At 44.4% G+C, this 22,944-nt stretch overlaps 1 protein-coding gene across 1 annotated transcript in view; it reads right to left on the bottom strand.

Moving 5' to 3' along the window:
• Positions 1 to 22,539, bottom strand: part of LOC109312076 (WD repeat and coiled-coil-containing protein-like) — a 28,110-nt gene extending 5,571 nt beyond the window's left edge. The window contains exons 1-2 of the mRNA XM_019538125.1: positions 20,627 to 22,539; positions 8,607 to 8,727 (exon numbers count right to left, since the gene is read on the bottom strand). Coding sequence (XP_019393670.1) covers positions 8,607 to 8,727; positions 20,627 to 22,534 — 2,029 coding nt within the window. The 5' untranslated portion in view covers positions 22,535 to 22,539. The remainder of the gene's footprint in view (positions 1 to 8,606; positions 8,728 to 20,626) is intronic.
• Positions 22,540 to 22,944: the final 405 nt, after the last annotated feature.

The following is a 22,944-nucleotide window of genomic DNA, read 5'->3' as shown; positions in this document are numbered from 1 at the left end:
GCAGGAGCATCCCCTGGTTGCGGCTGAGTTGGAGTATTTTCTGGGTAGGGACAGAACATGGTTTTTGACTGGATGGTTTAGTTTACATTATAGCCGAGGGGCTTTGTGTTTTGTGTTTTGTGTTTACTATTTTACTGGAGGACCAGGTGAGGCTATTGGGGTGGAGGAGGCCTCATAGGAGCTTCACGGTAGTGTGGGGTTTCCTGGCGCCAGAGAGGGTGCAGCATTGTTTGGGGGCACATTGGCCCCAGCCATGGAGCGAGAGGGGGCAGCGAGAAGCCCTGGAGCGAGAGGGGGCAGCAGGGAGCTGCGGAGCTAGGTGGCAGTGAGAAGCCCAGAGCTAGGAGGCAGTGAGGAGCCCTGGAGTGGGAGGGGGCAGTGAGGAGCCCCGGAGTGAGAGGAGGCAGTGGGGGGGGGGCCCAGAAGTAAAGAAGAGGGCCAAGGCATAGGGCAAACCATGTCAAGTATCATCTGCGAGTCTTGGGCTGCGGTGTAGGGAAGGAAAAGGAGCCGCAGATAGCGCCCCCTGACACCGGGCATATAAAGTGGGCAGGCTTCCGCTAATTACATCACTCAGTCAATTAAGATCAAGGCGTGGCAGGAGAGTAAGCAGGCGGTTAGCCCAAGACAGGAAGGCGGAGCTACCAACCGAAAGGTTCCAGCGAGGTATCTCTGTTACAGCCCCTTAGTACTTACCTGGGATGTACTATTGCATGTCTCACAGTTTGTAGTTTCTAGACTCTCCCCATCTCCTGCCTCCCTGTCCCCTGTCAAACTTAGTTTAAAGCCTGACGGCCAACCTGTAAGAAAGTCATTTCTACCTGGCAGTCTTCTCCTATGCTTGAGGAAAGGCGCATGTGCCTGAAAGCTTGCAAATAAAGAGAATTTTTTTTGCAACTGTCTAGTTGTTCTAATAAAAGATATCGTCTCTTGCACACTGACTACTTGTATTCTTAGACCAACACGGCTAAAAACTGTATCTCTTCACACATCACTTATCTCCTCATACTTCCTGCAGCACCCTACAAAAGATATCATGGCACTCCAGGTTGTCCTGGCAACCTGGCTGAGAATCATTGCCTTAGAAATATCTTGGTTTTTTCCTAATTTGGTGGAATAACTTGTTAGTGCTTTCAGAAATGCACATTGAAATATACATAAAATTTCTCAGTTCCCATTTGAAGAATTTGGTTCTTGAATCCTTTACAAAGTCTTATTTTCTCTAAAGTGTTTCACAGGTACTTGAACTAAATAAGTAAAAGAATAGCAATTAAAATATTTTAGTTTGCATAAAAATCATTTCCTGTTTCACTTAATTAGGTTTATTTTGATAATTTCTGTGATGTCCTAAACATTTTGGTTCTTCAACTGTCCACAGAGTCTCTTAGGAAACAATAGGGTAGGCACATTCTGAATTTCAAATACGGAAAAAGAGCAGACTTTAAAAAGAAGGGAAAATCAAGTAATTCATGCCTGCTTCACGTATTGCATAAAAGCAGAAAGGAATAAAACCTATTTTCTTTTTCTTTTTTTGCCTTTTCATGTCACTGTTAAAATGAAAAAAAAAAAATTACCGTCTATGTTTTCTATGAGTAAAACTATTTCCCATTGGATTCTCTATTATGGTATCATAGAAAAGTGTAAACATACACATAGAAAGTAAATTTTCTGTATGTGTTTTGTTTTATTACAGTTTGACATTTCACAAGAAAGAGCACAGACTGCATCAGTACTCTGCAAATCTCTGTAATTGTTGAACAGAAGACCTTTGCTGGGATCATTAGATATATAGGAAGCCTAGCTATGTTCATTTTGTACATTAGGATAGCTGTGGTGATGTCTCCTTATCTACATAAAAAACTGGTGTGAAAAATTAGGAAAAAGAATGTAGAAAAATTCAAAACTCTGTGCTCTAGTTTTCAGTTACAACATGGCAAAGTGAGATTTCCTTTCCTTATACAGTACTATTAACAAAGGGCTTTTACAAGCTGCTCCACCATGTCATGTTGTTGTATCATCTATAACGTCATAAGAAGATTGTCATTCCAAACCACGAACCTTTAAGCTTTTTCTGTTAATACCTTTTTTCTAATTCTGGATAGACTTTGGAGTCTCTAAACTGCAGGCCTGAAAGCAGAAACTCTGGTGCCCAAACCGATACAATTACATTGTTCACTAAACACATATTGATAAAACGTGTTTATTATTATCCTCACGAGGGCTGTTATTCCCACTCACTCAAACATTTGAAAATCACTATTGTAATTGGTGACATTTGCTTTGTCACAGACCCTAGAAAGTGTCTTGTTAGTAGAGACAGGCTAATGAAGAAAGTAGTGCTAAGAATACTTGTTTAGCTTTGTACAATAATTACAGATGAGCTGCATAAAACTTGAGACCTGCAAATATGTGCTGATAGCCATGCTCCATATGACAGGCTATATTTAGTGCAAGTAATGGTATTACACTGTTGGACTTAAGGTTCACAGTGTCTGGCCAACTGCGTCGCTCATGTAACACCATTGATTTTAGTGGCTCTGCATCAAGTCTGAATTTGGTCCATTATTGTAATGGTATATGTTTATTAAAAAAATGCAACTCATTAGTGCAAACTAATCAAATTCCTCAAAGTGGCATTAGGGAAGGGAGTGGAGCTGAGTGACACCTTGCTCTTCGCCTTCAAACCTGTGTTTCATGTTTTGTTGCAAACTAGAAAATCACTCTTTTGTGGACAGGTCTCATCAATTCCATGTATCCTTTCCCATGAGTAAAAGCTAACTTAAGCTTCTGGATCAAAACTATGGAAAACTTGTAGTTTCATGTGGTCTCAGCTTGAAACTTGACAGTTTTGACAAAGTACACATGCTTTTTAGCTCATCTGCACCCGAAGTCAAAGAAAAACATAGAATTGATTAAAAGGTCATATAAATAAATTGCTCTGCTCTGAACATGGAGAATTTTGCATGGTTCTAGGGGGAATTCTTGATTCAACAACTATTTTTGATGCTAACAAACTGATTCCTTTTATGAAAAGTTTAATAGCACATTTGGACAGAAGGAGAAGCATCTGGGAGTGATTCTGTGACATGACATTTGTCTTCTGTAAAGCCCAGTGCATCAAAATGAAGAATGCCAGGCTGTTAACTAATAAATGATGCTACTCCAAAGGCTGAAAATAGGTTCTCTAAGCCTCCCATTTCATTGTAATACTAAACTCTCTGCCTTTTTTATTATTACTAGACAGGTGAACTTGGAGCTTTCAAAATCAAGAATTGGTAGTGCTGGCCACATCCAGAAATTTACCCTGCCCTGACCTAAGGCTACTTTGGTTTCCCACAAACGTATCCCTGCCAAAGAAGGCTTCTCTATGAGCTGAATATTTAAGAATATAAGAACATAAGAAGTGCCATATCGGGTCCATCTTAGCCCAGTACCTTGTCTCCAAGAGTGGCAAGTAGTACATGCTTTAGAGGGAGAGTATATGAACAGAGAATGTTTAGTGTAATATATGCTCTGTCACCAAAGCCAGGCATTTTGGTGACCAGTGCAGGTCATGTGCAGAAAGCCTCCTATGCACTACGTTATTATTTCCATTTGATATTGCTTCCCCTCAATACAAGGGCACCAGCTGCTGGTATGCTGTTGTCATTGCCCTTGCTACAGTGTTGCGTCATACCCTTGTCATCAGCTATCATTGGTTTAAGGATGTCAGAGGATACATCTCCGACTTCTATTTAATAACTCTAAATGGACTGGTCCTCAATGAATTTGTCTAATGCCTTCTTGAACCTGATTATGCAATCTGTCTCTACAACCTCTTGTGGCAACTAGTCCCACAAGTTAACTACCCTGTGGGTGCATCTGCATGAGATGCTTTACTGCACAGTAGCATAGTTTACTGTACAGTAAGTGTGTGCGTCTGCATGTGCACATGCTTACTACACAGTAAAAATTACTACTCACGAGTAAATTTGCTACTTGCAAATGCCTCTGGCTCCAGCCCCTGCCCTCCTCTCCCTGCCTGGCCTGGCTACACTTCCCAGGCCCCCAGGTTCTTTCTCCACAGCATGCAGGGAGGCAGGAGACAGTGCAAAGCTTTACTGAGCAGCCTGTGCCCTCGCAGTTAGGTGGGCATGGGTGCCTCACATGCTGAGGAATGTGTCAAGGACAGTGGTGATGTCCTCCTTGGCTGTGGGAAGCAGGAATATGTAGCGCAGTCGCAGGCAGCGGTGGAGGTTGTGGGGCAGCCCAGGCTTGCCCTTGTACCACTGAAGCTCAGGGTCCTGTGCCCAGGAGCTTATGTGTGCCTGGGGCACCATGGCAATCAGCAGCAGCAGGGTGTAGTAGGTTGGGCACCCCTCGGTCCACACAAACAGCTCCTTGCACAGCACCCAGGACATGTGCAGCAGAGGCATGCTTGGGGTGCAGAGTGGCCATAGGAGAGGCTGCCCCTGGGTCGCCTCCCCAGAGAAGGCCCCAGTGGGGGCATGGGCAGCTCCTTGTCCCAGTTGTCCAGGAGCCCTGTGCCCCCTGAGCCTAGGCACTGTGGGCTTGGTGGCAGCACAGAAGAGTAGCTGGCCTGCAGGAGAAGGATGAGCTCTGTTGTTGGGGAGGGAGGGGTGGGTCTGTTTGTTGTGAAGGCACTAAAATGTTTCCTGATAACTGTCTGCAGTGAGTGTGGTGCTGGGGTGGGAAGTCTGTGGGTAGCTGTCCAGGTGGGCTACAGGGGGGAGTGCAGGCGGAGGTGATTAGCTAGCACCTCTCGCACCCGGTGCCCTGGGCCCTACTGGTGAGTGCGCTTCTTCTGGGACCTCAGCAGTGGGGGCCTGCTGGGATCAGCCGGGCCAGCACCACAGGCTGCAGGAGCCTGGGGTGCTGGGTGTCACTGCCATGAGCAGCGGCTGGAGCAGCCATGTACAACACATGCCCCCTGTGGCTGGGGGGGCACGGTGGCAGCAGGAGCGTGGTGGCAGGAGCGTGGTGGTGGTAAGTGGGAGCTCCTGCAGATACTGCCAGCGGTGTTGCTGACAGGGTGACAAGTGGCAACTGCCCACAGGCACCACTGACAGTGTCGGCAGTGTGTTCTTTTGTAGGGGGTGCACTGCCATGCTCAGGGGGTGCACATGCATGCACCCCCTATGCATCACCTCTGGGAGCAGCCATGGTGTGGAGAGGCAGAGGCTGCAGCAAGAGAGCCATCATGTGCTGACTGCAGCCTCTGCATGCTGCTCCTGGCTAGAAAAGCAGGTGGCTTGCCCCTTAAAAATGGCTGCCAGCCACTGGCAGGTGTGGCCAGAGCCTTGAGCTCCCCCTGGTGGTGACAGAGGCCCGTTGCAGGGCCCCAGGAAGTGGCAGCAGTTGGCTGCTAGGAGCAGCAAGTCTCTCCCACGTCCCTGCATGTGTAGACACCTACGCAGGAGTGTTTACTCATGAGTAGTTTACTCACAAGTCAACTGATCCCAGATTAAATGCACATGTAGTGCAATTGATGTGCCCAGTCAGAACCAGTGAGACCAGCTGGTATGTAGATTTTCTCACATGCCTTTTTCCTCATTGACATTTCCCTCTCCTGGTCTCCCTCTATTAGTAAGCTGTCAGCAGGGGCAAATTTAGGCACAAGCTAAGTAAGCTACACATTATGAGGGGCCTTTAAATATGGAAAAAAAATACAGTAAAACCTCACAAATCTGGTGTGCTCAGCACTAAGCATGAGCCAGAAATTTGAAAATGCCGTTTTTTTAAAAACTGGCACCGCACCCAGTTGCGGAGCTGGGGAAGGCTGTGTGCGCAGCCACACGCAGAGCAGCAGTGCAGGCTGTTTAATGGAGGTTGTAGCAGCCACATGCAAGGAGGGAGCAGTGGCTGGGTCCGAAGTGGCGGGGGAAGGGTTGAATTTTTGAGAATGCCAGATATTTGATATCCGGATTCTTGAGGTAACTTTTTGGTAATGCTATGGGGCCTCTTAAGCCTGGCATAGCTTAGGGCCTAGCATGTCATAATCCAGCCCTGGCTGTCAACCCTAGTGTGTTATATAGTAACTTGCAAAGTGAATAACCATTACCTAATGGATTAGAATCGAGACTATCACAGTCTGTTCATTTGTGATAGTCACAAATAAACAAGTTTTGAACTCATACCTCAAAAGGAGGGGGATTATATTAAAAGTCAAAAATAGCTTTGACATCCACATGAGCCTTAGAGGGTTGGGTTGCAAGAAAGGTACCTTCCTATCAAAGAACTGGAGCCAGGACCTCCCATACACTAACCCCAGCCTTGACAACCTTTGTCAAGTTACTCAGCGTGTCCTCCTCTCTTTTCTCTAAGATGAGGATAATACCTCATTGGGCTAGTAAGGCTTAGTTACCTGGTTGTAAAGTGTTTTTGAGGATATAGTACAAGTATAATTTTTATTTTTGAGGTATGGAGGGCTTTTCCACCCCCCCCCATGGTGTTGCCAACTTCTGAAAGCAAAAATTCACCAAACTCCAAAAAGGGGCTAAATGTTAACAGGGAGATCTTCTAGAGACATAAAAATGTCCTGAGAGACTTCACTGAGCTTTACACACTACAGACTTCTAAAGAGATATTAATATATGCATTTTATTAGTAGGAACCCCCCAAAATCACTAGATCTAGTAACAGAGGGTGCCTATACATATGCAGAGGCTGCTTCAATGCGCTGTAATTGCAGTGTGTCACAGCAGACTCGATTAACCAAGTCTGCTGGAGTGTTGTACTTACCACGCTCCAGCAGACCCCAGCGTCAGGTGTATCAGTGTCCCCATGCTGAAAAATCACAGCAGGGGCACTTTAACTAAAGCTTGTTCAATGAGCTTTAGTTAAATGCCCCTGCTGCCATTTTGCAGTGTAGGGACACTGATACACGTGATACTCTGAGCACTTTAATTAGAGTGGCTCTTGAAGCCCCAGTGATCAGTCAGTGACAAGGGGGGAGTCCCCCCTGTGCCCATTCTTGCTGATTGGGGGGGTTCCCCACAGCCAATCTCACCAACTGGGGTGTGGGGGGGCACTGTGTCTGATCTGATCTCACTCACTGGCTTCTGGAACTGGCCACGGTGCTTCTGGAAGTGGCTGTAACACTCCCACTCCCCGGCCGGTGCTCACGGGGGGGGCACCGGCACTCCTGCCAGCCCCCCCTGCCCATTGCCTAAGCAGGGAGTGCGGCCTGTCGGGGGTGCACCAGCATTCTCGGGGTGCATGTGCACCCCCATGCACCCCCTACGTGTTGCCATTGTCTCTGGGAAATCTCTTGGAGCTAGACTGTTCTCAGTGGCGACAGATGACAGAACAAGGGGCAATGGTCTCAAGTTAGAGCAAGGGAAGTGTAGGTTGGGTATTAGGAAAAACTCTCTCACTAGGAGGCCGGTGAAGCGCTGGAATAGGTTACCTAGAGAGGTGGTGGAATCTCCATTCTTGGGTGTTTTTAAGGCCCAGGTTGACAAAGCCCTGGAAGGAATGATGTAGCTGGGGATGGTCCTGCTTTGAGCAGTGGGTTGGACTAAATCAGTGTTTCTCAACCTTTTTTTGTGCCAGGACCCATTTATAAACATCAAAGGCCAAGTCCCAACCCAGTGCCCTTCACTCCTGACCCACTATCCTCGTTCCCCAGGTCCCAGCCCCCACAGTGTGTGGGGCGGGGGCGGGGGCATGGGAGGCCCCAAGCAACCACTTGCCACCTGGAACTCTGCCAGCCTGCAAGGGAAAAGCCACGGTTTCTCACATTTTTCTTCTTTAAAGCAGAATCCATTTTTAATGTTTGTTCACAGCTCTTTCATATATTCTTGTGACCTATGGGTTGAGAAACAATGGACTAAATGATCTTCTGAGATCCCTTCCAATCCTAATCTTCTATGATTCTATGATTATATCATGGATCACATGGAGGCATTTGCATACCTAATAATGCTAATATTGGATGGTACCCTATGGCACCCTTAAAAGGATCTCATGGTATCCCAGGATGCCATAGGGTACCATGCAATAGCACCCTGGTTGAGAATCACTGCACTAAATAGTTCAATGACCAACATGGGGACAGGATTTTCTTGGCTTCTCATCCTCTTTACAGATAAATCATTGCAGAGAGGTACAAAGAGGACTTTGGTCAACTACGACATCAAGTCCTTGTGTTTATTTTGCATTGAATGAATCCCCAGAATTTCCAGAATAAAAGTTTTATATCTTACAAATGATTCTACCCCCTTCGTATCATTGGGTATGTGGCATGTTAGTAAAGGAGTGGGGAGCAAGATGCTCAAAGGGCTTAAAAGTAGGTATCTTTCTTCCCAAAGAGCTTGTCCTGATTATTTCCTCTGCCTCCCTCTGCAGAGGCATCTAACAGATTGCTTCAGTTCTGGGACAGCTGTGTAATCACAGTTAGCATTTAAGTGTTTTCAAGAGACATTCTGCCATGTTTTAGACAAGGAAAACAAGAGCTTATCAGAAAAGCTTTGAAATCCTTGTAGCAATTTCACATTTACAATAGTATAATGCTTTTCACAGCTTGTAGATACTGCCTCTCACTTGCATCCTACACATTGAAAATTTGGGGTGTAACCTAGATACCAGTAATAAAAGGAACATACCATGTTTCATTTCAACAACGGGCAGATCGAAAAGCCTCTGGAGCAAATTCAGGTGTATCTTGCCATCACAAAGGAGAACAGATTTTGTTTCTTCAGCAACAGCTCCATTAGAGAAATATTTCTTCAGACAAATACATATGAAAGAAAAGGTTTTGTTAGAAATCTAGGCACCTTTTTTCCTCAGTTATTACAATATTTTTTCAGCAAATGTTCCCTCCAGCTTCTTAATCATTTTGATTTTTCTTTTCTGTACCTGCTGAAATTGTCTTTCTATGTAGTACCTCTATTAAAATTTAATTCTAGGCACAGTCTCTCCACCCGCAAATACAGAGGGACTAATTCCTTTCTGCTCCTTGGGAGCCCTTCATATCCAGCTCAGAAACAAACAAACTTTGCATCTGTAATGCCTGGGACTTGTCTATATTTATCTATACATGTGTGTACCAGTATTATCAACCCAAGCTATTGTCCCATTCTGAATAGAACATCAGTCCATTGCATATGAACAGATGAGTATGATCGTATATCACCTCTTTCAGAAATGAAAGGGTATAAAATCCTAGCACTATGATGGTCTCCTTTGTTCCAGTTGTACAGGTGGATGTTTCAGAGGTAGAGAACTTTTGGCTCATGTATAGTCCATCTGTACAAATCTGGTTGCTGAGATGCATTGTAAAGCTGTGTTGATAAGGTAACTAAGAAATCCCATAGCTTCCTCAGGGGCTGCACTGGTGGTTGCAAAAGCTCCAGGGGCACAGCATATGGAACAGCTGATGACCGTAAAGTTTATGCAGCTGTGTAATTGATACAGATGGTTATAGAAAATTTGCTGCCTGCTGGAGATCAATTTCAGCATTAGCACTTTTCAAGTGACTCTGCTATTATTAAATATTTGAATTGGACTCTTCTTTTCTTAAAATATCCGGCTTCATTTTTCTCTACTGAAATTCATTTTGGTTTTTCCTGCCCATATTTTCTTGCATTCCATAGATAAACTTCTATTTTTTTCCTCTAGCATCATTTGTGTTTGCAACACCTCACAAATTAACATTATCTGCTAATTTAAGTGATGTACTGTTCACTTTCCCCCTAGACCTTTTCCTTTTGCATATTTAGTATGAAACCGAGGGTAGTACTATAACATTTTGGGACTGAAAGACAGGAGCCATCTATCCTAACCTTAATTTAAGACCTGTTCTTGCTAGCATTTGCTCTTCTTATCGTTTGATATTTCTTTAAGATGTCAAACTTCTTTTTGAATCAGTTCACAGTTCATCTACTTTTGTGGCTAATAATCTGTTCCATATACTAATTAACCTTTGGCTAAATATATGCCTTCTAATCTCTTTTAATACTCATCTCTTAGTTTCTTTTTGTGCTCTCTTGCTGCTTGTGATTCCATCAATCTCTTGCTACAGCAACATGCGCTGTACCATGTAGCATACTTTCTAAAACAAATTTCCTTTCTTTCCTTATTCATTCAGGGCTCCAGCTCTCCATACACTTATTCTGGGTTACAAATATAAAAAAGAGAATGCCTCCAAATTTTGTGAAATTACCATTTTATCATTCTGTTTTAAATCATTTAGCTGTGTATTATTATAGCTCTGAGTAACCACATTGATTTAAGCACTGATTGATTTAAGCACATTGATTTTACCTCGGTCCTTGGGAAGACCTTTGAGAAAATTATCAAGGAGCACATCTGCAAGGGCCCAGCGGCGGAGGTTATGCTTAGAGGCAACCAACATGGGTTCAGTGAGGGCAGGTCCTGCCTGACTAACCTGGTTTCTTTTTATTATCAGGTCACAAAGTCCTTGGACATGGGTATTGAGATGGACGTTGTTTTCCTGGACTTTCAGAAGGCCTTTGACATGGTTTCCCACCATATTCTCTTAAAAAAAACTTGGTGACTGTGGCATTGATGCCTACACAGTCAGATGGGCAGCAAACTGGCTAGATAGTTGCACCCAGAGAGTGGTGGTAGACGGGTCGTTTTCAGCCTAGAGGGATGTGGGCAGTGGAGTCCTCCAGAGCTCAGTCCTGGGTCCTGTACTGTTCATCATCTTTATCAGCAATCTGGATGTGGGGGTGGAAAGTACGCTATCCAAATTCGCTTACGACACCAAGTTGTGGGGCGAGGTGGGCACGCTGGAGGGGAGGGACAGAATCCAGCTAGATCTAGACAGGTTACAGAGGTGGGTGGATGAGAATAGGATGGAATTCAATGCAGACAATTGCAAGGTGCTGTATCTAGGGAGAAGGAGCCAGCAACACACCTATAGCCTGGGGAACACCCTTATCAACACCACAGAGGCAGAAAGGGATCTTGGAGTCATTGTTGACACCAAGATGGACATGAGCCACCAAATGCGAGGAAGCGGTCAGTAAGGCTAACCGCACCTTGTCGTGCATCTACAGATGCATTACAAGCAGGTCCAGGGAGGTGATCCTTTCCCTATATGCAGCATTGGTCAGGCCACAGTTGGAGTACTGCATCCAGTTCTGGGTGCTGCACTTCACGAGGAGTGTGGCTGAGAGGGTCCAGAGGAGGGCCGCTCACATGGTCAAGGGGCAGCAGGGCAGGCCCTATGAGGAGAGACTAACCTGACCACCTCTTCTGGTACAACATCCTTGCATGCTTTTAGCTTTTTTTTTAACCCTTGTCTCTGAGTTTATTTTTCCAACGATAATTATTTTTCCCACTGAGATTATGATAATCTTATACATATTCCTTATGCTAAATCAATTTTTCTTATCCTACTTGTATCACTGAACTTAGTTGCTGTCTTTCATGTGAACCTGTGATCATGAAAGTTTGTGCTGTGTATATATAGTCTTTTTAGTTAGTCTCTAAGGTGCAGATCTACCCTGCCTTTTAGCTGACTTCAGGCTAACATAGCTAACTACCTCTCTCTGCTCATGGATGTCACAAGTAACCACATCATATCATCTCTTTCATCAACTGCTCCAGCTGCACCTTAGAAGTTTTATGTCTCCACTATCCAACAGGGAGTTCCAAAACCTCACTCCTACGATAGCTATAACCCATCTTCTGAGATCCAGCCCAAAATTAATGCTGGCCAGTCTGAAGTAATCTTTCTTGAACATAGGTGCCTAGAAATGAACACAATTTTCCAGATGAGGTCTTGTTCCTGATACACTGACATTAAAATGCCCCTGCCTCTGCTGGAAGTATCTTGCCTGATAGGCCCTAGGATCATATTTGCCCTTTTCACAGCTGCATGACACTGGCAGATCGTAATCATCTATAATTAACACACCTAAGTCTTCTTCACCTAAACTGGTTCATCTGATGAGACCCTAGCTTATAACAGAAATTCTTCATGTTATTCCCTAAGTGCATAGCCTCACAGTTTGTACTATTAAATTTCAACCACTTTCTGTTATTCCAGTCCTCAAGGTCATCACATTCTTCCTGTATTATAATCTATTCCTCCTCTTTATTGGTAATGCTCTTCCCTGCCCCCAAACTTTATATCATCAGCAAATTTCATTTTCACACTCCTACTTTTTGTGCTAAGGTCTTTAATGAAAATATAAGATCAGTCCCAATCAATTCAGGAGGACATCCACTAGTAACCTCACTCCACCCCTATAGTTCCCCTTTTAACACAACACATTTTTGCTTCCCATGTAGACAGTTCCTTACTGACCTTACAATACTTCTACTAATACACATCTACTCCAATTAAACTTATCATTTCTCATGTGGCATTATATTAAATACTTTACTGATGTCTGGATAAATCAAGTCTACTGCATTTCCCTTGTATCAGTAATCAATTTTGTTGTCCAAGAAGGATATCAGGTTAGTTTGGCATGATCTACCTTTGGTAATATCATGTCTTTAACATTTTCAACAATCTCTTTGCTTTAAAATTTGTACTAAAGCTTCACATGCTAATTGTGGACAGGCTAACAGGCCAGCAGTTATGTGAATCACATTTTATTCCTTAAATATAGGTACTACCTTTAGATTCTGCAATTTTACATGACAGGTCTTACAGCATCCTGGAATGGATACTGTCCAGCCCAAATGATTAAACTGAATTGAGCTCTTTGGGCATTTGTACATGCCACAGGGGTTTACTTCAGTTTAATTCTCCCTAAATTGAAGCGGTGGGTCTTTAAAAATACTGCTTCAATTAAGCGCAAAGTAAACCCCCGTGGCATGTACACAAGGGTCAGGCCTGATCTTTACCTGCCTCTCTGGCAGCGGGGAGGGGGGTCAAGCTTACAGCAGGCCAAGTGGTTCCTAAGCTGTGGGGGGTGGGAGGGGGTGGTGCTCCCCTCCACAGCAGTGGTGGTGCCCCCCAGGTGGCATCTGACCACAAGCACCCAGCCTGAGCAGTCCCAGAGGGCATTGAAGCTGCGGGGGGAAGCACCAAGCCCCTGCGCTGCTCAGGCAGGCAGGCAGGCTCTGGGGACAAAAAACAAACAAACTGGCTCGCCACTTTTTTTTTTTACTGCAGTGGATCCTGCCTGCACAGGCTGCCGCTGGGCTGCCTGCACGGGCTGTCTGCACAGCCCCTGAGATGCACGGACCCCGATGCTTCCCTCCACAGCAAACTAAACCACCTCAGAGATGTTTTATTTTGTTGCGTCCTGAAGTCATTTAATGCGCATTACGCCACCAACAAACGTAAACAGCCCGCCATTAAAGCGCATTTCGCTGCTGACACATACAAATAGCTGCACCATTAAAGCAATGCAAAAGGGCACTAAGCTGCTTTAAAGGCTAATTTTGTGGTGTGTACAAATGGCCTTTGAATTTTCAAGCTCGGATGTGTGAATTTTCACTGACGTTGCCTCATTCCCATTAGCCATCCTGCCGTTTTCCCTTGTTCAATATCATCATATGCAATGAGACATCAAATAGATGCAAAAACCATTTTACAGGGTTCTAAAACCTGAGTCTCCAAATCACTCACACATTAGGAACAAAATACAGGAAGGCCTCCTACTTTTCCCACTGGAGTCGAGTACCTTCTGGTTATGCATTCTGGCCTCCTGATTTCCAGGTCTTAGATACCACTACATGTTCACGGAGGGATACATGTATGTCGCCAAGCACATACATAACCAGAGCACAGCTTACTGTATACGCTACTCTGTGTACATACATAGTCATCTATGCACACAGTCTTAAAGGAATAGAATTCCTACCTGGCCATAAATGCCCAAAATGTCATGTGGGGGGGGGAAAAAGCCATTTAGATGACCACAAAGGAATAGACTGCCACCCCAAGTGCCCTCAACTCTCAAAGCAGCCATGGCACATATCCCACACAGGGAGATCTGAAACATAAAGTATAGGATTGTGAGCTTTCTATGTGCCTGTGTTGTTAGCTGTTGGCCACATGGTAATAATCCTGTAAGTGAATGTTCAGAGGCTGTGAAATCTATTTTAGGTAAGAAGTCTCTTTTGCCTTGATCAGCTGCATCCAGATGAGCAGGGGCGTGCGCTTGCTGTGGCACAAATACTAATGGCACACTCCCAACTTTACTGCGAAGCTGCCCGCACTGAAACACGTGGAGACAGAGAAGCACTAGCCCAGGGATATCTGCTCCCCCTTCTTGAGGAGCACTGAACCCCAGCTGGCTGCTCTGTGGCTGGGGCATAGAGTGCCTTAGCACGAGGACTCTGCGGCATGTGGAGATGGGGGAGCAGGTAGCCCTGAGCTGCTTGCTCCCCTGTCTCCACATTTGTTCCAGTACATGCTGTTTTTGCATGCTTTGCACCTCCTGTTTTCCAGAGGGTTTTTTTTTTCCTATCAGGAAATCCTGGTAGGAAATGTTGTGCCTGTACTGCAAATTAGCAGTGCTGCACATAGTTTAACGTGCAACACGTGCAGTTTCAGGCACCACAAAGAGGTTTGTGGCACAACAAACCGCACATGCTTGCACATCTGGACACACCCATGATGTTTGATTCTGTTACCACTTAACTCACTTAACTCAGGTCTCAACTTTGATTCTAAGATGAGAAATCTTGGAGTCATCATTGGCCTCAGACAATTGGGTTCAGAACATTATCAGTTGTCCTTACTTTGCCTTTGCTTAAAGCCTTATATGTGCATTAGTCACCTCGTGCCTTGACTGCTGCAGTTCACTCTTTTATGGTCTTCCTAAATCTCTGCTCTCTAAACTTAAAGCTTCCTGACTTGTCTGTCACTCAAGAAAGCAGAAGCATATCACCTTCATCTTCCATCACTTTCATGGCTTCCTTTCTATTGCTTGGTCTAATTCAGAATTGTTCTCCTGATTTCAGGATGCTTTATATTACAGCTAATATTTCTGGCTTAGTATCTGGTTACTCCTTTACTCAATCAGTTCTCCAACCCTCCATATTTATCTTCCCTCCTTGTTTTTCTCTATTGCATACATTTTTGTCCCAGTTTTTTTGTTCCTATTTATCTGGATTTTCTCTATTCTTTTCCTTAGTCCTTGCTTATTTTACATTCAACCATAGCAGCAAAGTATCACATGGTACATTGTATGAAGGGTGCTATAAAAGTATAAATTGATGTGTATACATTACTGGTGAATGTTAAACAGGAAATTATAATGGCTAATTGCCCAAAAGATTTATTTTCTTGGTTAATATTGTGATATACATTGTTGCTGAGATGGATTTTGACACAATACTGCCTGAGAACAAAATGTGAGCTTAATGGTGTCCTTTTAAAGCACAGCAGATGAATCTCATCCCTTTTAGTGAAGTGTGCCTAAATGTCAGTCATTTCAAATACAGATTGGTCTAATTTTCTGCTATAATTAGCTTTTGAATGAAGTTAGTTAATTATCTTGCAACTGTCATTTTTTTCTAGAAGGAAACTGAATGATAAAATATCTCATTGCAGGAAGAAAGTGAAATAAATCCATAGCCAATTATTCAACTCTTTTTTTTAACTTATGTCATAATATCCTTGCTACTGTGTCTCTTTGTCTACCCTCCCACATTATTCTGAATTTCTGGTCCTTACATGATGCAACAATCGTACAGGATGTTAAGACCTGAATGATTTAATCACCTCTGGAGCCTTGATGTTATTGCCCAGGCTGTAGTAGTGACATGCCCAAAGCATGAGTTATCAGGTCTCTCTGTTATGGCTGTGACTTTCAGAGGATATAAGCTCTGGTACTACTGCACAAGTGTGATATTTCCAGAGTTCACAAATACTATAGCACTAGAAAAAAATCCCATTTTCTTTGACCTACCCAGTATGCATAGGTAATTAAATGATTACTTAATTTAGATTCAGCTTTGTCTTATGGTTTGTTTAAATGAACTTGTAGATTTGTGCATATTATTATGGTTGTTGTCACAACATAAAAGCCACAGTTCGTCATTTACTCTTCTTATTTGTACTTAATGTGGTTTAAACCTTCCCTTTTATGTTTTCAGATGCCCACATAGTTATTGTACAGCAGTGGTCACCAACTGGTCGATCTTGATTGACTGGTGGGTCTGGGAGCGTTTTGAAGTCAATCCTGGACTGTGGGGGCTGAGTGTGTGCATGCATAGGTGTGTGCGCGCCCTGCCCCACCCCGCCCCGCCCCAGCCCAGCAAGTCAGTTGGTGGAGGAGGGAAGGGGCAGAGGCTCAGGGGGCACAAAGCCCAGCCTGCAGCAGCAACCGCCTCCACTGCGTACATATCGGGGGGGCATGTCCCCCACCAAATGTGGGGCAGTGCTGGCAGCTGCAGCAGCTCTGAGGTAGGGAGTGGGGCTGGAGCAGGGGCAGGCCCTGCACAGCCGGGGTAGGATGGGGGGACAGAGCCACGAATGGCTCATCCAGGGGATAAAGGGAGGGGCACACAGCCCGGGAGGGCACAGCGGGTCACGTGCCCCTGGATCTACATGTGGGACGGGGTAAGGTGGGCTGGGGCTGGGGCAGTGCCAGGCTCTTCCTGGCTGGGCTGTGCTCAGACTGAGCGGCTGTGGTAGTGGTGCTGGGAGTGGGGCCACGGAGGGCCGTAGGCCCCCCAGCCCCTGCTCCCAGCAACACCACTGAGGTCAGTGCAGGCCAGGGCCAGTGGGAACAGCCCGGTACATGGCAGAAAGCATGACACGATGCTACTGCACAGTAGTTTTGGGCTACTGTGTAGTCAATGTCATGAAAAGGCCATTCTGTGGCACTACCGTGCAGTAACTGCAGTAACACCTGCATAGTAAGCATCTCATTTAGACGCAGTCAGTGATTCTCAGCCAGGGTGCTGCTCTACTCTGGGGTACCATAAGATCCTTTTAAGGCACCCAAGGGGTGCTGTGCAATACTAGCACTGTTACGTGTGCAAGCACCTACACAAGATAAACTCAGAGATTTCAAACAGGAATCTATAGTGTCAAAAACACTCTGACCTCCCCTGATCTTTTTTTGTTCATCGCAACAAAAGAATAGCTATATTGCTTTTCTCATAGTCAAAAAGAGTGAAAGGTAATAGCTGACATTTTCTGAGGGCTATCTTGAGTCTAACGTAGGGTACCTTCAGTCTATAAAGGCTGAGAACTACTGGTGTGGAACGTATGCCATTGAGAGAGATTAATGGCATCCAGGCCACATCCTGATTTTTCCCACTATGAACATAGTACCTGACTGGAACCTGTAGGCTACAAGGCAGGTAAAGAACAGTAAGAGTTGAAACCTGCAGGTTTGAAGTACTCTACAAAGCACCAGAGTTCATCGGAACATTTGGAATTTATTTAAGATGTTTATCTTGAGATGGACAAAATCATTGTACACTGGTATAATAAATAAAGAAAGCACATAGAGGGTACCATCAGACCTGGTATAATAGATACAAGTGGGAAGGTTGTAATTAAATAAGTTCTCTAATCAGCAAATTGTAAGGTACATGGCACTAAATAGGATTGATCATTTCTGGGCAATGATGCATGTTTGATGTAAGTACTTCTAATGTATAAAGAAAGTAGAACAGAAATGCAATTTGGATTTGTGCCGTGGATAGTGATGGCCCTCAGGGGCTACATGCATCAGTCTGGGTGCTGATGGGCCTGGGCAGGTGCCTGCAGTGCCCAGCACTGGGGCATAGTGCAGAACAGGCAAGCAGATGGTGGAGCTGTGCCAGGGGGACAATACTGGGGTCCAGGTAGGCTGGTTCAGGTGGCTTGGGGCCACTAGTGTGGGATCCAGTAGCCAGAGACTAGCTACAGGTGGCTCAGAGCCCTGGTGTCTCAGCCGGGTCTGAAGACCTGGCTGAGAATACAAATAAAGTCTACACTAAAGTTATATGCACTGGGCATGTCTACATGTGCTTTTACACTTGCCTGAACTTAATGCTCATTAGCCTAATGTGCATTAAGATGATTTAGGTTCATATCCACATGTGTACATTCTAATGCACATTAACACAGATATGTGGACCAACTTGGGACTAAAATTAGTCATGGACACGCACTGAGTTAATGTTCATTACTACATCTATACATTTGCTAATGTGATTAACTATTTGCACATAAATTTGATAACTACCTGCTTTATGCAAGTATCAAATTTAGGCTCAAATAGCCTTAAATTGCCATTTTAAGGTACATTAAGCACACACACGTGTAGGCACGCATCCTTAATGTGCTTTAAATTGGGCTAATGTGCATTAAATGTCCACATGCAGACACGCCCAGTTGGTATGTCTATATGTGCAATTAATGTGACTGAATATACTCTGGCCTGCATACCTGGAGCTGGTGAGCCAGGTGTTAGCCCAGGCTGCCAGAGATGCTGGGCAATGCTAGGGGTGGGGACCACGGTGGGAAGGGCTTCTGGTGCCCTCCCCTACTGATGCCTCATCACGGCTACCAGACTTCAGGAGTGTCTCAGGCAGGCCACCCATGCTAGAATACATGGCGCAGCTCTAGTCAGAGTCCCAGACTGCGAGGATCTGGTCCGCCTGCCTCGTAATGGGACATGGACCTGTGGGCAGCCTCTGACCAGCAGTTGTGGTCCAAGACACTAACCCATCATTGACCTGTGGGGTCTTGACCTTTACGTGGCACTGCCGCACTGAACAGTCATGCCTTTGCTCCTGCATGCAGCCCAACAGGCCCTCATAGATGTGGGCATTGTAGCGCCCTCTCCAAGTGAACTCACTCAGGACCTCGGCCTCACCCCACAGTGCCACAAGTTCCGTCATCTCCTCCTGGGACCAGTTCTGCTCCTGGGAGGTAGTGTGTGGCATTGGGGACAACACCAGCTTTGCTCCCTTGATGGCCCTCATGGGCTACATGCAGCAGTCTGGGTGCTGATGGGCCTGGGCAGGTGCCTGTAGTGCCCAGCACTGGGGCATAGTGCAGAACAGGCAAGCAGATGGTGGGGCTGTGCCAGGGGAACAATATTGGGGCCCAGGTAGGCTGCTTCTGGTGGCTTGGGGCCATTAGTGTGGGATCCAGTAGCCAGAGGCTGGCTGCAGGTGGCTCAGAGCCCCGGTGTCACTGCAGCATTTTAAGGGACAGGCTGGGGCAGGCAAAGAGCCACCACAGTCCTGGGGCTGGAGAAGACCCATGGCCTAGCCTGAAGGTGGCCCCTGGTGGTGGGGTTGACTGGGAGTAAATTTGCTCCTAGTTGGCATCTACATATGTGCTACTCCACACATCTGAATGTGTACCCATCAGAAGCAAATTTGCTTCTGATGGGAGCCATTCAGTCCAGGGCTTCTCCTACCCTACTTTGCCCCCTGCAGCAGCCAGGGGGAACTCCAGGCTCCACCAGGTGCCAGCCACAGGCTGGCAGGAGGCACAGGGGGCTGGTCCCATCTCTTCAGGGCAGAGTGAGCTGTCCCAGCATATTAGAACAGTTTGTTTTCTACATTAGAATGTATGTAATGTATTCAAGTTAAATTATTAACCAATCTAGATCAAAAGCTTTGCTTTTGTGCTGAGTGCTTAATACACTGGGATATGCTAAAATATCTATAAATAATTACTATAATACATAATAAATGATGATTGAGTAAAATAATGATTTCATGTCTTAGATATGCATGTGCCTCTCATTAACATGAAAGGAAGTCATTACTACACTCTTGACACCGAAATTTAACCTTAAGGCACATCTTTTTAACATTACTACATAATAATGCATCTTGTATTTCCAGAATGCGTTTTACACTAATGGATACTCACAATTTTAAAAACAACAATAGACCCAAATAAATGTATAATTGGTACCTAGATACTATTTGAAAGGTGCCTCAGAAATACTTAGTAGTAGTAGAAGTAGCAAGAGCAACAGTACCCATAGGAATAATTAATAGTGAACCTAATCCTGTTATCCTTGTTCAGATAAAACTCTCACTGAAGTCAATGTAATTTTTGTCTGAATAAATAAAGCCTTGATGATCTGGCATATTATGACTTATCTTTTGTAAAAAAATAATTTAAAGTGTCAGGTATTTTATAAACATTTAAAATATCTGGCTTCAACCAAGATGCTTAGTGAGAGACTAAATTAAAGATGGGCTAAATCACAAAGTTCAAATCATTCCCACCTGCATTTTTGAGAAGTTTGGACACAAAGTTGTGTTTCAGCCCCTCAGAGATTCTGGCTGCCTTCAGATTTGGATATGAACCCGTGTTTGAGGCCTGGGAGGCTGTAGGTAAGGATACCTATTGTATGCAGAAAAACTATTTGTGAACCCATTTCCATTCTGAACTAACACGGAAAGCTTTTTCACAGTGGCTGAACAGCATTAAGGAGGTTTGCTCCTCTATAAGTATGCAGATCCAATTAGCTTCAATTGCAGTTACTTCTGAGCAAGGAAGGAAGAATAGACCCTAATTTCTATGTAGAATCTCCTGAAATAACTTCTTCAATGACAAATTGTTCTATAAGTTTGAATGAAATCTAGTGTTGACCACAGATGAAACCTGCTAATTGGAGCCTAGAGACAGCCACATGCCTTTCAACAGGCTTAAAACAAATTTTTAGAAAGAAAAAGTTACCTGATGAGAACATCAGTAAGTTAATAAAACAGTTACCTGATAAGTGATATGAACAAAAGGTGGTTCTTGAGAAGATGGGTATGTTAGAGAGAACCTCTTCCCATTTTTAGTGAACTCTATTAGTTCAGAAAGGCGCAGCTGTAGTTCTGTAAAGCTGCTGCACAATCTCTCTAGATTCCTGGGTATGTGGTTTTTTCCACTGTCACTTGAAGAGTTGTTATTTTTAGGGGAAGTAGAAGTTTCTTGTGAAGGTTTAGGAGAATCTTGTCTGTTAGAAATCCTGGCAGAAGTCTCAACTCCAAAAATAGCCATTGACCGATTAGCTGGTTCGGCATCTAAAGTTTCTAAAGCAACTGGGGATGAGTCACCATGGACTCTTTTTTCCTCAAGATCACTCACACTCCATGATGAACTCTGCTCATAACTAGGGGACTTCAGTTCTATGAGTCTCCTCCGGCCACTAGGAGAGTGAATAATGGTACTACCTGGTATTAGCAACTCCCGGCTTGAAGGTTGATCTTCCATGACAAGATTTTCAAAACATTTTCTTTTTCCAGGTATAGTCACTGAGGATTCCAAATTGTAAAGTACATTCTGGCTGGTGTCAGGCATCGCTAAAGAATCTTCTTCAAATATTAATTCTTTAATCATTAAACGAATAATGTACTTCTCTGTACTTGAACATGGAATGAGAGCAGACTCTGAGAATTTCTGCTTTCCAATCAAAATCAACAAGAATTTATCTGTCAAGAAGCACAAGCCCTTTGCTCTTTCACTTTTCTCCAGCTGGATTTGTTGAATATTGGGCATGCAGGAGGAAGTTACTGAATAAACCAAAACAATATTACAAGTATTTGAGGCTACTGCCACAATCTGAGCTCTAAAGTCAAAAGCTATTATATCAGGGACCAGAATGCCTGGGATGATGACTTTTCTGGTGGTGGTTACCTTCCTTTCAAAAGTCACCAAAATTAGGTATGAAGAGTCTTGCCTATTTCCTGAGATATACTCTTTGCGTCTCAGAGAAATGAGAGGACTGGGATCAGATAGCCTGTGGTTTGCAAGGATACGGGTTAACTCCGGAGGACCTGATGAAGATGAAGCTACTGACTCAACAGCTATTGATCTTTCTGAATCTGTTGACTTTCTTCTTAGGTATATGGAATATTCCTCATCTCCAAAGACCATAGTAGACTGGGAAGCTAAAGAACCCATTTCCATGCCAGATGGCACATCAAATGCAGTTCCTGCATTTAGACCACAGATCTTATCTAGGGGAAGCTCAGTGGCTACAGCAATTTGGAAATCCAAAGTAGCTTCTATAGCACAGATGTAGCTTCCTACATCAAATATTGGGCAAAAAGAGCAAGCATTTAGGGTTTTCTGAGTATCATCCCATATATAAGAGTGAAGGGTACTGCCTATAGCAACCACCAAGCGATTACCGTTCTTAGTCCAGCATGCACAGTGGATGAGACCGCTACTCTTGATATCCGCCTTAACCCTGGAGTTATCAGAACGAACAGCATGTAAAACTGAGGTGTCCCGTTTAGTAAGCACAGCCAAGATCTCCTTCTTGGGATGCCACACGCACCCCTGGGGAAGTAGGGGAAATGGCTCACTAATTTCACATGTCTGAGAAGCCAGAAGCTTGTTTTTTTCTGCAATGTTATAGCCAAGCTGCCAGACAGTGGCATGCTTTTTATGTTGAACAGCCAGCAGAGCTGGGGCATCTGCAGCACATGAACCCCAGTAAAGCCCATGAACGTGTTCGAATTGCCCAATAATACTTGAGTCACCAAATCTTAGTTCTCCATTAAGAAGGTGTAAAGCAGTCAGTACCACTTGCTTCCCATCGGTCCAGGCTATACCATGCACAGGATGTATGGCCTGATACAAGGCATTAAGACCAGTTCTCAGAAGTTTTGCCTTTCCCAGCTCCATCTTTTTAGACTTCTTGCTTAGTGGTGATTTCTCTGAAGAAAAAATCCAGAGGATTCACATGAACATCTTGATATAGAAAGTGACTCTTGTAACTTCCATGTAGCTGAATCAAGCTGATTTATTCCAAAGTTGTCTGCAATGCAAACTTCTTCACACTGTGACTGTGCAGCTGATCTTCTAAGTTTAAATCCCTGTGAAAGCTGCTTTTACTATGCCTCTTACTGGGAGGAGTTATAATCTTCATGTGATGTCTAACAAGGTTTAACTAATTACTGTGCTCTTCACTGGCATTTTCGCAGAAGCCTATTTTTAACTCTTCAGCATTGGAAGTATATTTAAAAATAACACTCTAATACCTTAACCTCCAGTGAACAAAAGACCCCGGTTAATGGCGGAGGGCGATCCTATGC

The sequence above is a fragment of the Crocodylus porosus genome, unplaced genomic scaffold, assembly GCF_001723895.1.
Source record: "Crocodylus porosus isolate Cpor-Errol unplaced genomic scaffold, CroPor_comp1, whole genome shotgun sequence".
In the NCBI taxonomy this organism is placed as follows: domain Eukaryota; kingdom Metazoa; phylum Chordata; order Crocodylia; family Crocodylidae; genus Crocodylus; species Crocodylus porosus.
Note: the sequence above shows the minus strand (reverse complement) of the source record. Positions and strands in the feature narration are given on the sequence as shown.